The 12,821-nt window shown below is 25.1% G+C and overlaps 1 protein-coding gene across 5 annotated transcripts; it reads right to left on the bottom strand.

The window, feature by feature from the left end:
- Positions 1–646: 646 nt before the first annotated feature.
- Pof (RNA binding domain-containing protein painting of fourth) lies at positions 647–12,799 on the bottom strand. Of its 5 annotated transcripts, none has more exons than XR_016190293.1 (15): positions 12,718–12,799; positions 12,537–12,642; positions 12,042–12,451; positions 11,790–11,957; positions 11,386–11,645; positions 11,120–11,272; positions 10,699–10,809; positions 10,136–10,283; positions 10,007–10,072; positions 9,614–9,931; positions 9,340–9,471; positions 7,609–7,750; positions 7,441–7,528; positions 6,931–7,035; positions 647–3,216 (listed from the first exon to the last, which is right to left on the bottom strand). XR_016190293.1 is itself a non-coding variant. In XM_089219696.1 (13 exons), coding segments are annotated over exons 1-12 (1,968 nt in total). In that variant the 5' UTR covers positions 12,538–12,738; the 3' UTR covers positions 647–3,216; positions 7,441–7,469. The 5 variants fall into 5 exon arrangements, 2 of the variants coding, with proteins under 2 accessions (XP_089075822.1, XP_089075823.1); XR_016190294.1 differs by having other exon boundaries at positions 12,714–12,732; XR_016190292.1 differs by having other exon boundaries at positions 12,537–12,738.
- Between the last annotated feature and the right edge of the window lie 22 nt (positions 12,800–12,821).

The raw sequence follows: 12,821 nt of genomic DNA on the forward strand, positions 1-12,821 counted from the left end.
TAGATGTTGTATGTAATATACATATACACACACTTTTTAATTACATTATAATATAGGCATACATTAGTTGAGCTTGACTACAGTATCTATGAATATGACCAGGTCACCAACAAGTGGATAAGTCAGAATAATACTCTATGTATGGTTGACATATGTCTGTATACTGTATATTATATAATGGATAAATAACGATCACTACTATGTGTTAAATAGTTAAATTACATAGATTTCTTGAAACAGGCCACCGATAATTGGTTTGGTAAATAGAAAAATGTTTTAATCATTTTGGACTTTATTACTTTGGGAAAAAAATTATTATGATCCAAGCTCAAAAAATTAACATATGGCTTTTTTAATTATATCAAGTTATTAAGGGCTATTGACTTAAGTAATATAAAATAGATTTAAACATTTAAAACAACAATAGAATACATACTGAACAGTATCAACAAATGTAAATTTGAACAGATCAGAACACCAAAAGTGCAACAATGTCCCAGCCTTCGTTATTATTATTTAATTAACAAGTAATTATTCCATCATGGTCTACTGATGAGTTTTCTTAGATTTGTTTGGTGAAATGTAGCTGTTTGTGATAGCAAGTGTTAATTATTATATATTTATATATCATTAAATAATTTAAACATTATTTAATAAATTGTTTATTAACATTTTTATTTAGCACACAAATATTGTTTTTAATTTGAATCATTTTTAATACATACCAGAAGATGTATAATATTTGGAAGAATATAGGTAAACAAATGGCCTTGTAAAATGCACACATGAATAAGTTAAAGGAGTATAAAGAATGTAACACAATATTTGTACACAACAAATTATAATCAATTCAAATGTAGGTATATATTGAAAAAAAAAATCTTACACACTAATCTACAAATATAGTTTATTCTTATGAAAACTTAGTTATTAACATAAATTATTATCGAACAAAGTACAAATTCGTCAGTACTAAATATTGGAAACAGATTTAAATGTCTCCTTAATATGGGGCTATAAGTATAGCAATAATGATTTTAAAAAAGGTATAAATTATGTCCCATCGAAATAGATAAAAAATAATAAAAATAAAAATAAATGCATTACATCAGAGCATCATAAAAGAAACACAAAAGACAAGACTTACTTAAGAAAACAATAATTTGTTACATAATAATATATAAAGTGATTTTTTTTGCATGCTTGTCCAATTTTAATGCTTTAACTATAAATTTATTCAAATTCTGAATTTGTTTTCAAATGCTGTCGAATGTATAACCATCAGGTTTTAAGTAGTAAAGTTATACATATTAATAATAAAATATTCATATAAACAAACCAAATTAGCATATAAAGTTAAATAATTTGATAACTGCTATTCTCAATCAATACAACACAAAACAGTCCCTAAATGATAAACAACAATGTAAGCATTTGAAATTATGGTCTCTATTTGATAATTAAAAATATCAGAATTTGAAGCATTTAAAAGCATTTAAAGAGGGCAAAAATACTTAAAAATTAACATCTTGTATATATTTATACTTATAAAATAGTAATAATAATAATAATATAATTAAAGACATACATTTAGAAATATTTTAGATTACAATAACATATAAATGGTCAAAATAATAGTAGGTTGCAATAAAAATTATAAAATGTAGACATTTACATCAATACAACATAAAGTTTTGTGCAACATTTATTTCCTAGAATTAGAAACGATGTATTCCCTCAAAATGTAAGTTTGATTAATACCAAAACATACAATATTAGTTACTCTAATTCGATTAATATTAGTTACTCTAATTCACAATTCCTGATAAGATAAAATAGCAGAAAAATAATCCATTAAATCGTCAGACATTGTGTAATGATGTTACATGAACATAAATTTAATATGTTTTAGCAATAATAATATGAGTTTTATCTAAAAAGTCTTATTCATATAACCTACAAACTCCAAAAAGTTTGTAGTTTATTTTAATATTCTATATAATATAAATCTTAATTCTAAAGCAAGCTATACACATAAATTACCCGATATGTTTGATAGCATGATGCATAATAATTTATACGTTTTTTCAATTATGCAGAGCCAAAACAACTTTATGCTTATATCTATTTAAACACCTAAATATAGATTTAAAAAAATTAGAGTAAATATAATACGACAAAAATGAGCACTGACTTATTGGTACACTAGAAAAAAAAATATATATATTTCAGCCAAAATTTTGTACAATATCATGCTGTCACAGTCAATACACACGTTTAAGATTAATCAAAACCTTCAATTTTGAAGACTTCCATTCAATTTTATAACACTGAGAGTTCTGTTTATGTTTACCATACACTTATATTATATTAAAAAAACATCAACTTCACAACACATTATAGAAAATTAACAGACATTAATTATGTATATCCAACAAACGAATATATTCTTTTTTCTAATTACATAACTTATAAATTAAATTATGTAGGGAGTACATCACTATGAGGAGAAAAAAAATATGACGATATATATATATATATATATATATATGTATAATATATGTTAAAATGTAAATGTGTATGTAACACTAGATATAGAGGAACTAGTTTATGGTATAATATTATTATAACATTAAATATAATTGCGTATTATGTACGCATATTAGACAATGCATAATTTATATTATTTTATAATATGTGATGTGTGTAATTATATAATATTGACTATATAAGTATAATTGTACAACATTAAGTACTAAACACAATATACTATCCTAACATTATAAGAGGAAATCTAACTATTCTAGACTTATACATAAATAGTTTAAACGGAGTACCTCAATGATTTTAAGAATTTTTCTTGATTGGCCAGGAGACAAGAGCTGGAATAAAGATATTTCACTCATATTATCTCAAAGATTCCAAACGAGTGGCCAATCAAAAGAGTCTGATGATACTTATTTAGAGGAACACCTTGTACAAAAAGACAGTATGCTACTAACACTATGATAACCAATTCATGTACATAGCTTTAACGAGTATTAATATTGAATAACTACGATAATATTTAGAATTAAAACATACGCTATGAAGAGGAATGTCTGAAGGGATCCAATGTAGATCGATTTTCAATAGTACAGTTTGAAAAATAGAATAGATGGAGTATTGTTGAGTTCAATTCATGTGAGGTCTGTTTGCAGCTTATGATTCACGTTCCTACAAAAAAAAACAACAATTACATACTTATGGTACGTCTGTTATATTACTGTAAGTAAACAGTAACTCGGCCACTCAGGTGAGTATTGTTTATATTTAAGTAATTAGGTTTACGAGCATAACTCGAGGGCATTGGAATTGTATATTGATAAATTTCTGATTAAAATTCCAAAGAACTAATCAGCAAGAACAATGCCATTTATGTATAGGTACAGAAATATTTTACTTCAATTTTAATAGTTTATATTATACATTCATATAATGACTATAAAATAAATATGTAATATATTATGATTACAGTATTACACACATTTACCATACAGAGACAAGTTACAGAACCACTAGGATAACAAGTAAATAAATAATATTTTTAGTACTAAATATTTAAACATAAATAATATGCAACAATATAAAAACATATTAAATCAAGTAAAACAAAAAATAATAGCCGTGTTTAGAAGGCAATTCAAATGACCAACACCTCATAGATGTGTTTCTTTAAATGAAACTTGAACAATTAAGCTATCAAAGTCATTGATAAAATTCTTCTTGAGGTAAGCAAGTATTGATATTATGATGCTTCTATATAATATATTTTACTAAAAATTTTAATTTTTAATTTTTTTCCAATGCCCTTTCTCACAAAAGGTTATAATGTTATAAATTTAGATTTAAGGTTTAAGTATATTTATAGTTAAAAATGTACAGTATAGCGGTGGTATCAAATTGTTAAATATTGGCACCACCATGTATACAGTTAAATTGTCTAATTAGAAAACACAAAGAATTCAAATCAATAAATAAAATTTTGGACATATTAACCGCTGTGATTTGTTGGTAATATATCATAAAATAGTTGTTAAACTTAAGTGCTATTTAAAAATATAAATTTTAACCCATATAAAAAATTAATGTTCAACTATCCCTATAATGTTTTGTTGAAAGATTTTTTCATTATTTGATTAACAGAAATAATTACAAAGTATTAAATAAAATAATGAAAATTACCTACACCATTAGGCTTAGCTTGTGGTGGTGTAGGGAGTAATAGTACACAAAATTAATTTTTCGATTACATATTATGTAATATAATTAATCTGAAACGTACATTTTATGATATTAAATCATAGATAACTATGATAAAATTATGTATACTATTTATATTATAATAAGATCTTACATAAATCAATTAATCTATTCTTTTTCAAAAATATTGATTATTTTTAATATACCAAATAAATAGCCCTTATGGAATTATATCACATATTATGCTGCAAATAATACAATGTTAATCACACTTTACTAATTATTTTGTTTGATTATATAACCAAAAATATAAATTGCTGTTATTTAATAATTAAATATAATATAATTATAAAAATAAGGAAGATAAAATAATATTATTTATATTGTTTTTAAACCTACCGAGATTAATATATCAGAATACTTGTTCTGATTATATTAAAAGCGATGATAATACAATTTTTAAATACATATAGCAATTATACTTAATGTATTTAAATATAATATGTTAGGTTGATACCCTATGACTAAAAACTAAAAGAGAATCTTTTTGCCGAGCAAGCAAGTACCAAATAATTAATTTATTGTTTTTTGGAAAATATAATTTATTTTAGACTCAGTTTTCAAATTTTTTAATAATGGTTTCGACAAAAAAATTTAAACAGTTTCAAAATTATGGTTGAAATATATATCTTTAAAATGTTTGTTATAATTAAAATGTACCGAGGAGTATAGTAAATTTGTTCCCAAAAAAAATAAATGTACCTAGGTAAAGTATACGTTGTAGTATAATTTAAGTTGTTCAAGCAAATTAAAAATGGATTCAGTTTTATATTAAATTTTTTTTTTTTTTTTATTAGCTTCCAGTAAAAACTATTATAGCTCGACAATTATATAAGTACATGATATAGATACAATGACAGTGGGGTGTTACAAAAGTATACATTTACAATGGTATAGATAAGAATAGAGAAATTATTAAATGAATTACTTAAGTTTTATTCTTATTGTGATTTTTGCTTTAATTACTGACCTTAGATGAAAAAATAAATTTTAAAATTAAAATCATATACTTACATTATTTTACATATGATTTAGGCCTTAAGAAGATACTACATCAATATTTTGGTTTTCTATATTATGTCTATTACACACATTCTGGGGACAATAAAATATTTATATCGCACACTCCAGATTGTACTTTTAAATATTCTTTAGAAGTTTAATACTTTTAGGGAATGCCGATGTATGTGTACACGACACAAAATTACTAAAATAAGTAGGTAAAAGAAAGGATAAAATTTTTATCACAATATTATAAAGCCAAATAACAATTTCAGACTCATATCATCAATCAATTCCATAAAGATAATAATTTTTATTTCATAACAGTTATATAATATATTATATTATAGTGTTGTGTTAAAAAATAAAAGTTTTAATACATTATGTGTTATTTTTTATGGCATTAAGATCAACATTCAATTTTGAACTTTTCTCAACCATCTAAAAAGTAAATACTAAGTAGGATTAACATAGTTCCAGGTAAAATAAAAGAATTATGACAAAATTAACAAATATAGGAACTTAAATTGCAATTAAGTAATTATATATAACAGTATTTGTATTCTATATTTTGTTTCTTCCTATCTTTTCTTTGTAACTCAAATTTATCATAAAAAAATATACTAGGCATATGAGATTCTTTGTTAAATTTTTTATTTTTAATTTATATTTCTAATATTATTTTTTACATAGTAATACATTAATCATAAAATGTACTACTTGTTAAAATATGTTTACATAATTAAATTAAAACTAAATAGTACCATGAAATTTATATCTGATTAATGCATTTTAAATTCAATATTTACTATATATTTAATAGTAAGAAGTACATATTGATTTTCTATAATCCTGTTTTGAATTTAAATATTAAATACCTCTTTTAGATTTAAAAATGTATTTAATTAATAAAACCATAACACAATCCTCAATAGCGTGTAAAAACTGACAAATTCACTCATATTATATTTTAAGACAACATCCTAATTTGATTAATAAGATATGAATAACAAGAATAAGAATGTGTAGATAAAGTTTTTCATAAAATAACGGTTTATTGAATAATTTTAATTCATAGCGTGTTTTGGAAGTTTTAACTAGTTATTTTTGATAATGTATTCATTTTTTACAGATACTTAAATTAATAATTTGAAATAAATTAAATTTTACAGTTTTTTGTCATCTATAAATTATTTAATCTAACAAAATTAACATGTAACCTATTATTAAAAAATATTCAATCAAATTTACTAGAATACTTAAGAAGGCATACATCCTAATCAGTATTTAAAAAAATTTTTGATTTTTATATTTGTTTGCGCTAAGGTGTGTACTATACTAAAGTTTTTTGATCTCTTATAATTCACTATATTCACATAACTTTTTAGATAATTACGTATTTATTGAGGAATTATCATAAAAAATTAATCTTATAGCACTAAAAATAACAAACTACTAGTTTATTGACCATTTGAAAGTTTTTAAAATTTTATTTCATAAACCTAAATAGTAAAATGATTTTTACTGTGTTAAACTAATATGACACTAACATTTTTACTTAGAATTGTTAGGTTTTCATTTAAATTTTCTAGTGCATTCCATTTTTTTTTTTTTATTTGATCTCACCTTCTGTCGCTTCAGTACACGTGCATCAGTTTTGCGTCTTGACATGCCCCAATACCGGGCCGATACAAACCTAAATACCCTTTTGGCCACATTGAGTGAACAAGACTGTAAATTAAAAAAAAACAACCACGGGGATTTCATAGATGGAATTCAAAATCAATTTTAATAAAACAAAACAAAAATAAAATAGAAAAGAAATCTCGGCCAATAATAACGAGGTGCCGTTTAAATAAATTTGAATAAAATGCCAAATAACCCAAACCTGATGATAATAAATATTTTGGTTGTATTTGGCATTTGCATTTTGTATACTTATTATATTTATGAGTAGTTCGCAACTAATATACCTTCTAAACACTCTAAATATTATCACGAATGACTCATCGGCTAAACTTATCTTATTCATGAGTTCTATTCGTATATTACTAATGTTTCACTTTTCCAGTACAATAGGTTCTTAAATATACACATAAAAATGTGGCTGCGTGTACTAAAATTATTAAAACATACCTCGTGTGTATTTCAAGTTTGAATTTGAATCATTTAACGGCTCTAATGTCATCTGAATTTTTAAAGTTATATTCTCGTTTTTCATAATCTAATTGTGATTTTACTTATTAATCAACTTTTTATTACACTAGTAAATTAATACTAACTTAATGTTCTTTTAAAACGTACCTTTACTTTGTTTCTCAGATTTTTTTTGCTCATTTAATCCTTCCCAATTGTATTCAGCACCACCGTCATCATCATTATCATCATCTGATGAATTGTTCCATCTTTGGTCCTCCCTGTCGCTTCCACCATCATGGATTTCATCCTTGAATAAATAAATTATATATAATAAAATGCTATTGCTGGGTTGCATAAATAATCACTATACATTTAATGAATCAATACTGAGCTAATGGTCTTTTAAACATAATATAATGGCTCATGATTGGTCTACGATTTATTCATTTGACCTCTAGTATATGAATACATGATTTATTATTTAATAGTAAATATAGTATAATTATAACTTAATTTAGAGTCTGATATAATTATCAAACTATTTTTCCTAGAGATATTTATTTATTTATGATAGTAAATAGCTGGTTAGAGATCCTTTAGGAAATTTTTACAATTTATGTAATTATGATAATTACAATAACATAATATATAACGGAAAATTAAGTAAATATAACAATTATGATAAAAAAAAGTGAAGTTAAAACATTAAAGTTAATTAATATTAAAAAAAAAAATTAACAATTGAAAAAAGTTAAAAATCAATAGCCGATTCTCATTGGCCATTAACATTAAACGCTGAATAGGCTCAATTTATATAAAATTGCTTGAACATAAAGGGACAAGGAAATGAACATTAGAATGATTACAATGAGGAGACATTGAAGTTGAGTAAGGATAATTAATTGGATGAATCGACTTGACCAGTCCCTATTATACACATAAATATATATATATTATATATAGGTATTTATGTATACCACAAATCTTCAATAAGGAATAAAGATTGGCATAAAAAGTCCACGAATACATAAATTTAATACTTTTGTAAAATTACTGTTTATAGATGATTTCATTAAGTAGGCACCTACATATATATATATATAGGTAAGTGTATCCGTATTAAAAATTTAACTGTAAATGTTTTGTATCAATATGGATCGCAAAATTGTATATTCCAATTAATCGCAATCACCAATAGGCATTGGGGAGAGTTGAGTGAATAGGTAAAATTGGGTAATACGAGCCAAACAATAAATAATAAATTGATAAAAATCAAAACATCAGTCCTCAAACATTATGTAAACTAGTTTAACTCTCTGAATTAAATGTTAAAGAGGGGCTTAATATTAGGAAAATGCTAAAATTTTAGGCAGTCAGCATATTATAAGAGTTAATATTTTATTCATCTTAAACTAATAAATCTCACATTAATTCTAAGGTATTAAGTTTAAAAAAAAAATAGTACTGACATACCTTTATACGTAATAATTTACAAAATTAAATATTGGATTTTTTACTGGACTTTTATTCTTCAACTTTCAAGGCAGAGTACTATTACAACAAATTAGGTAAATTTAAGATCACTTATAAAATTAGATGATTATCACAACTTTCAAATTTATTTTCAATAAATAAATTATAGTTTAAAAAATAAAAGTTTCTAATCTATTAGATTAATTATCTATTGTTAATACATTTTGCATTTATATATCTAATAATTAAAACAAATTTCACCTATATCTGCTTTTTAATTATACACCCATTGCTTAGTATTAATATTTAATAAATGGCATAACTATAAAAATTGAATCTACCATGATAAGATAATTTGTTTTTAAATTTTTTTATCTTAAATTAAATAAATTATGCAGTCAAATTTATTTTTAATAAACTCACAGTTGTAGGCAAAGTTATGTCTTTGTTATTTTCAGATAAAACTTGTTTTTTTGATACAAATGAATATGGCACATCAAACTCATCTTCGTCTTCAGGTTTTTCATTCCATCGTCTATCTTCATCCTCAACTCCCTAAAAAGCAGTAATAAGAACTAAATAAAATGTTGATATTTTGATTGTGTAAAAAATGTTATAAGTAAATAGAAATATTTATATTTTGCTTTGTAAGATATAGTTATTGAAAACTTTATTAATGTGAATAAATTATAATTACAGTAGGTATTGTGATATCGTCATTGTGATCGGTTTGAATGCACTGGACACTGTTGTTATCAGCAAGCACTACATCCATACTGACAGTTTCATTTCTTCGGAAAGTATAAGAGACATTTGATGTATCTTCCTCTTCATAATATTGTTCATCATATTCATCATCATAATCTGGACACTCGGATTTTATGCTAATATCATTTCCATAAGGTACATGAGATTCATATACAGAATCATGTTCATATTCGTCCTCTTCCATCATTTCAGGCTTAACTACTCTTGATACATTAATTGGAGGAGGATCATATTCATCAATATTTTCCTAAAAAATAATATAAATTATTGTAAAAATGTAATAATAACTAACCTAACATTTATGATATAAAATAATATTTACTTCAATAGGCTCTCTTTTGATTTTTTTCCGCAAACTTTGTATATCAAATTCATTCATCTCATTTGGCTAAAAAATAAAATGATGCAATTTTAATATTAGAAATTTATTAATCAAAAAATAAAAACTTACTAATTTATCAACCTGTCCAGGTGGATTTACATTTCCTTTGCCACGTCTGAATCTTAACACCACTGATCGGCTATCAATAACCAAATTATATTTTTCTTTATACGCTTGTATTGCATCTTCCGCATTGGAAAATTTAATAAATGCATATCTAATAGAAATTGAAGTTTTAAATAATTTATTACTTATACTAGTAACATAAATATGGCATAAGCAAGGGTATGAGGGTGTTACCTCTTCACATTATAAAATTTAATCTATTTCTTGAACCTAACATGAACAAAATTATAATTAAAATACTAATGGTAAATTTTATTTAGAAGAATATTTAGTATTAAAATGTAGATTAAGTATTTCATGAAAATTTAAATTTGTAACATACAAAAAAAAAATCAGAATTTGTTATTTTTGAAATTATTTCAATGCTTTTGGTTAAGAAACATATTATTTTTTTTTTAACATTTGATAGAGGCTTATGAAATATAAAAAGAAAAAAGTAAATCTGCCACTAGTTTATACACAAAATATATTTGATTTTGGTAGTATAATAAGGGTTTAGAAATTACCTTGTATACTTCATTTTTTTAGCAAATCCAATGTCAACTCGAGTGGCTTTTGGAAATTCATCTTTAACAGCATTAGATGTGATATTTGTTGGCAAATTTCCAAGATATAATCTGAAATAAAAGATAATTTTATGATCCAAATTATAATAACAATATTTCATATCAATATTAATTTTTATACACAACTTGTAGAAATTGTATAAAAAGAACTATTTAAGTATATATACATAAATCAACAGGTATACATATACATATAACAAACATTTTCTAAAGAATTTGTTTAAGTATAAAAACATGATAATTTTACAAAGGCATTTTAGCAATATTAATGATCTCTATTAAACAAATCTGTATTTTATTTAAACCAAAGAAATTTCCAAATAATATCAAATTTTAGTTTTTAATAACCAAAGGTACTTACGTATATGGATCAATGCACTCTGGAAAAGCTTTTTCTTCAAACTGACTCTCTTTAATTTCTACTCTTAATTTTTCATGTTGGAAAAAAGTTTCATTAAGTGCATTTGCAACATTTTCGATATTTGCACTTGGTTGTACTTGCACATAACAATATCTAAACAAATATAAAAAAGTTTCTCTTTTAAGTTTTTACCAAATTAATCTTTTATTTTTAAATCAAAGTACAAAAATTTAATTTAATTGAAAATTGCTGTTCGAGTTACTTACCTCGGGTTACATGGCGTATGGAAATGTACAGATTTTATGTCAGTATGAAAGTTCTGAACAATTTGCCGCGTAATTTCATGATCTGGAAATCTGATCATAATTTGTTGGTTGTTTTTAGGTGTTCGAAGTTCCATTTCAGCAGCAATTGCTTTTACAGCATCTTCACGATTCCATGGTTTTTGAGCACGCTGTGGTTCTCCAGATTGTTGTGATTTTAATTTGCGCTTCCGTGTTTTACATTCAGTCACAGCATTCGTTTCCTAAAATTAAAAATGAATTAGTAATAACTTAATAAAAAAAATATAAATATTCTATAAAATAATTTTTTGAACCTCTAGACAAAATAATTTAAAATAAAAGCTATATAAAACACAATTTTAAGTATATAAATTCTAAGCTCAAACCTGATTAGTTCCATTTGATTGATTTTGAACAGAACTACGAGGTCTGTTCATACGCATATGTTGTCTTGGTATGAATCGAGGTCTTTGACTAAATTGAGGCCAGTTTTGTGTCGACGATGATGATGGTGTTTGTGGGTTTTGTGGAGAATTAGCAAAGAAATTCCCATTCTGTAAAAGATAATAAGTAGAGAACAGTAGGTATAATAAAATTTAATATATATATATATTATAATAAAATTCCCATTAACATACAGCACTTTGAGAGAACTGTCTTGGATAATTATTTCTTGGAGTATTCCCATACTGATAAGGTGTTCGTTGACGTGCACTATTGTTGAACGACCTCCAACGAGGCAAGGGTGATCTTATAGTACTGTTACTAGATGCACTGAACGTAGGAGCATTGTTATTGCATGTTGTAGTGTTTGTGACGGTAGCTTTGGGCTGTGGCGCAGGACTGGGTATACGGAATTGTACTTGCCATGAATTGGGAAAAGCTTGTTGTGGCCAGAACCCATGGGGATGTGTTGGTGGTGGAGACGTGAAATCCGTCTGCAAGTGTATTTGGTTGTTGTGTGGTGGAGGCTGTTGTGCCACATAACCAGGAAGAACTTGTCTCGGTGGACTCACAATAGCCGGTTTGTCAATTGACTGGTTTTCCACTAATAAAACAAAAGATATACATATTCAATTTCTGTACATTAGAGTTTTTCGCGTGTTTCAGGTGCAGTATGTAAGAATGCTCACTCGTAATTGCTTATCAAAAGCTTTTCGTAGACATTACAACGATTCGTAAAAGACCAAGAAAGACATCAAAAGAAGTAGTAGGTACTGCGTTAGTGCGTTTCAAATACTGAAAAAGTAAAAACATTAATCGATAAATTGGTACGAACAGTGAACACCACAAAAGTATGAACTAAGTACCTACACAGTACTGTACACATACTGACATACATACAAATACACAGTATACATACTACTTACAACACCAATTACAATAACACAAGTTACTTTGGCGCAGCTTGTCACTCC

The sequence above is a fragment of the Diuraphis noxia genome, unplaced genomic scaffold, assembly GCF_037042655.1.
Source record: "Diuraphis noxia isolate RWA-SAM2 unplaced genomic scaffold, SU_Dnox_SAM2 contig0002, whole genome shotgun sequence".
NCBI classification, from domain to species: domain Eukaryota; kingdom Metazoa; phylum Arthropoda; class Insecta; order Hemiptera; family Aphididae; genus Diuraphis; species Diuraphis noxia.

Bases quoted from the DNA above. Each gene is read 5' to 3' on its own strand.
- Pof (XM_089219696.1), bottom strand. The intron at 10,810-11,119 runs GTAAGTACCTTT...CTTTTATTTCAG, and splicing joins GAGTGCATTGATCCATATAC to ATTATATCTTGGAAATTTGC. The intron at 7,529-7,608 runs GTACGTTTTAAA...AATCACAATTAG, and splicing joins ATCTGAGAAACAAAGTAAAG to ATTATGAAAAACGAGAATAT.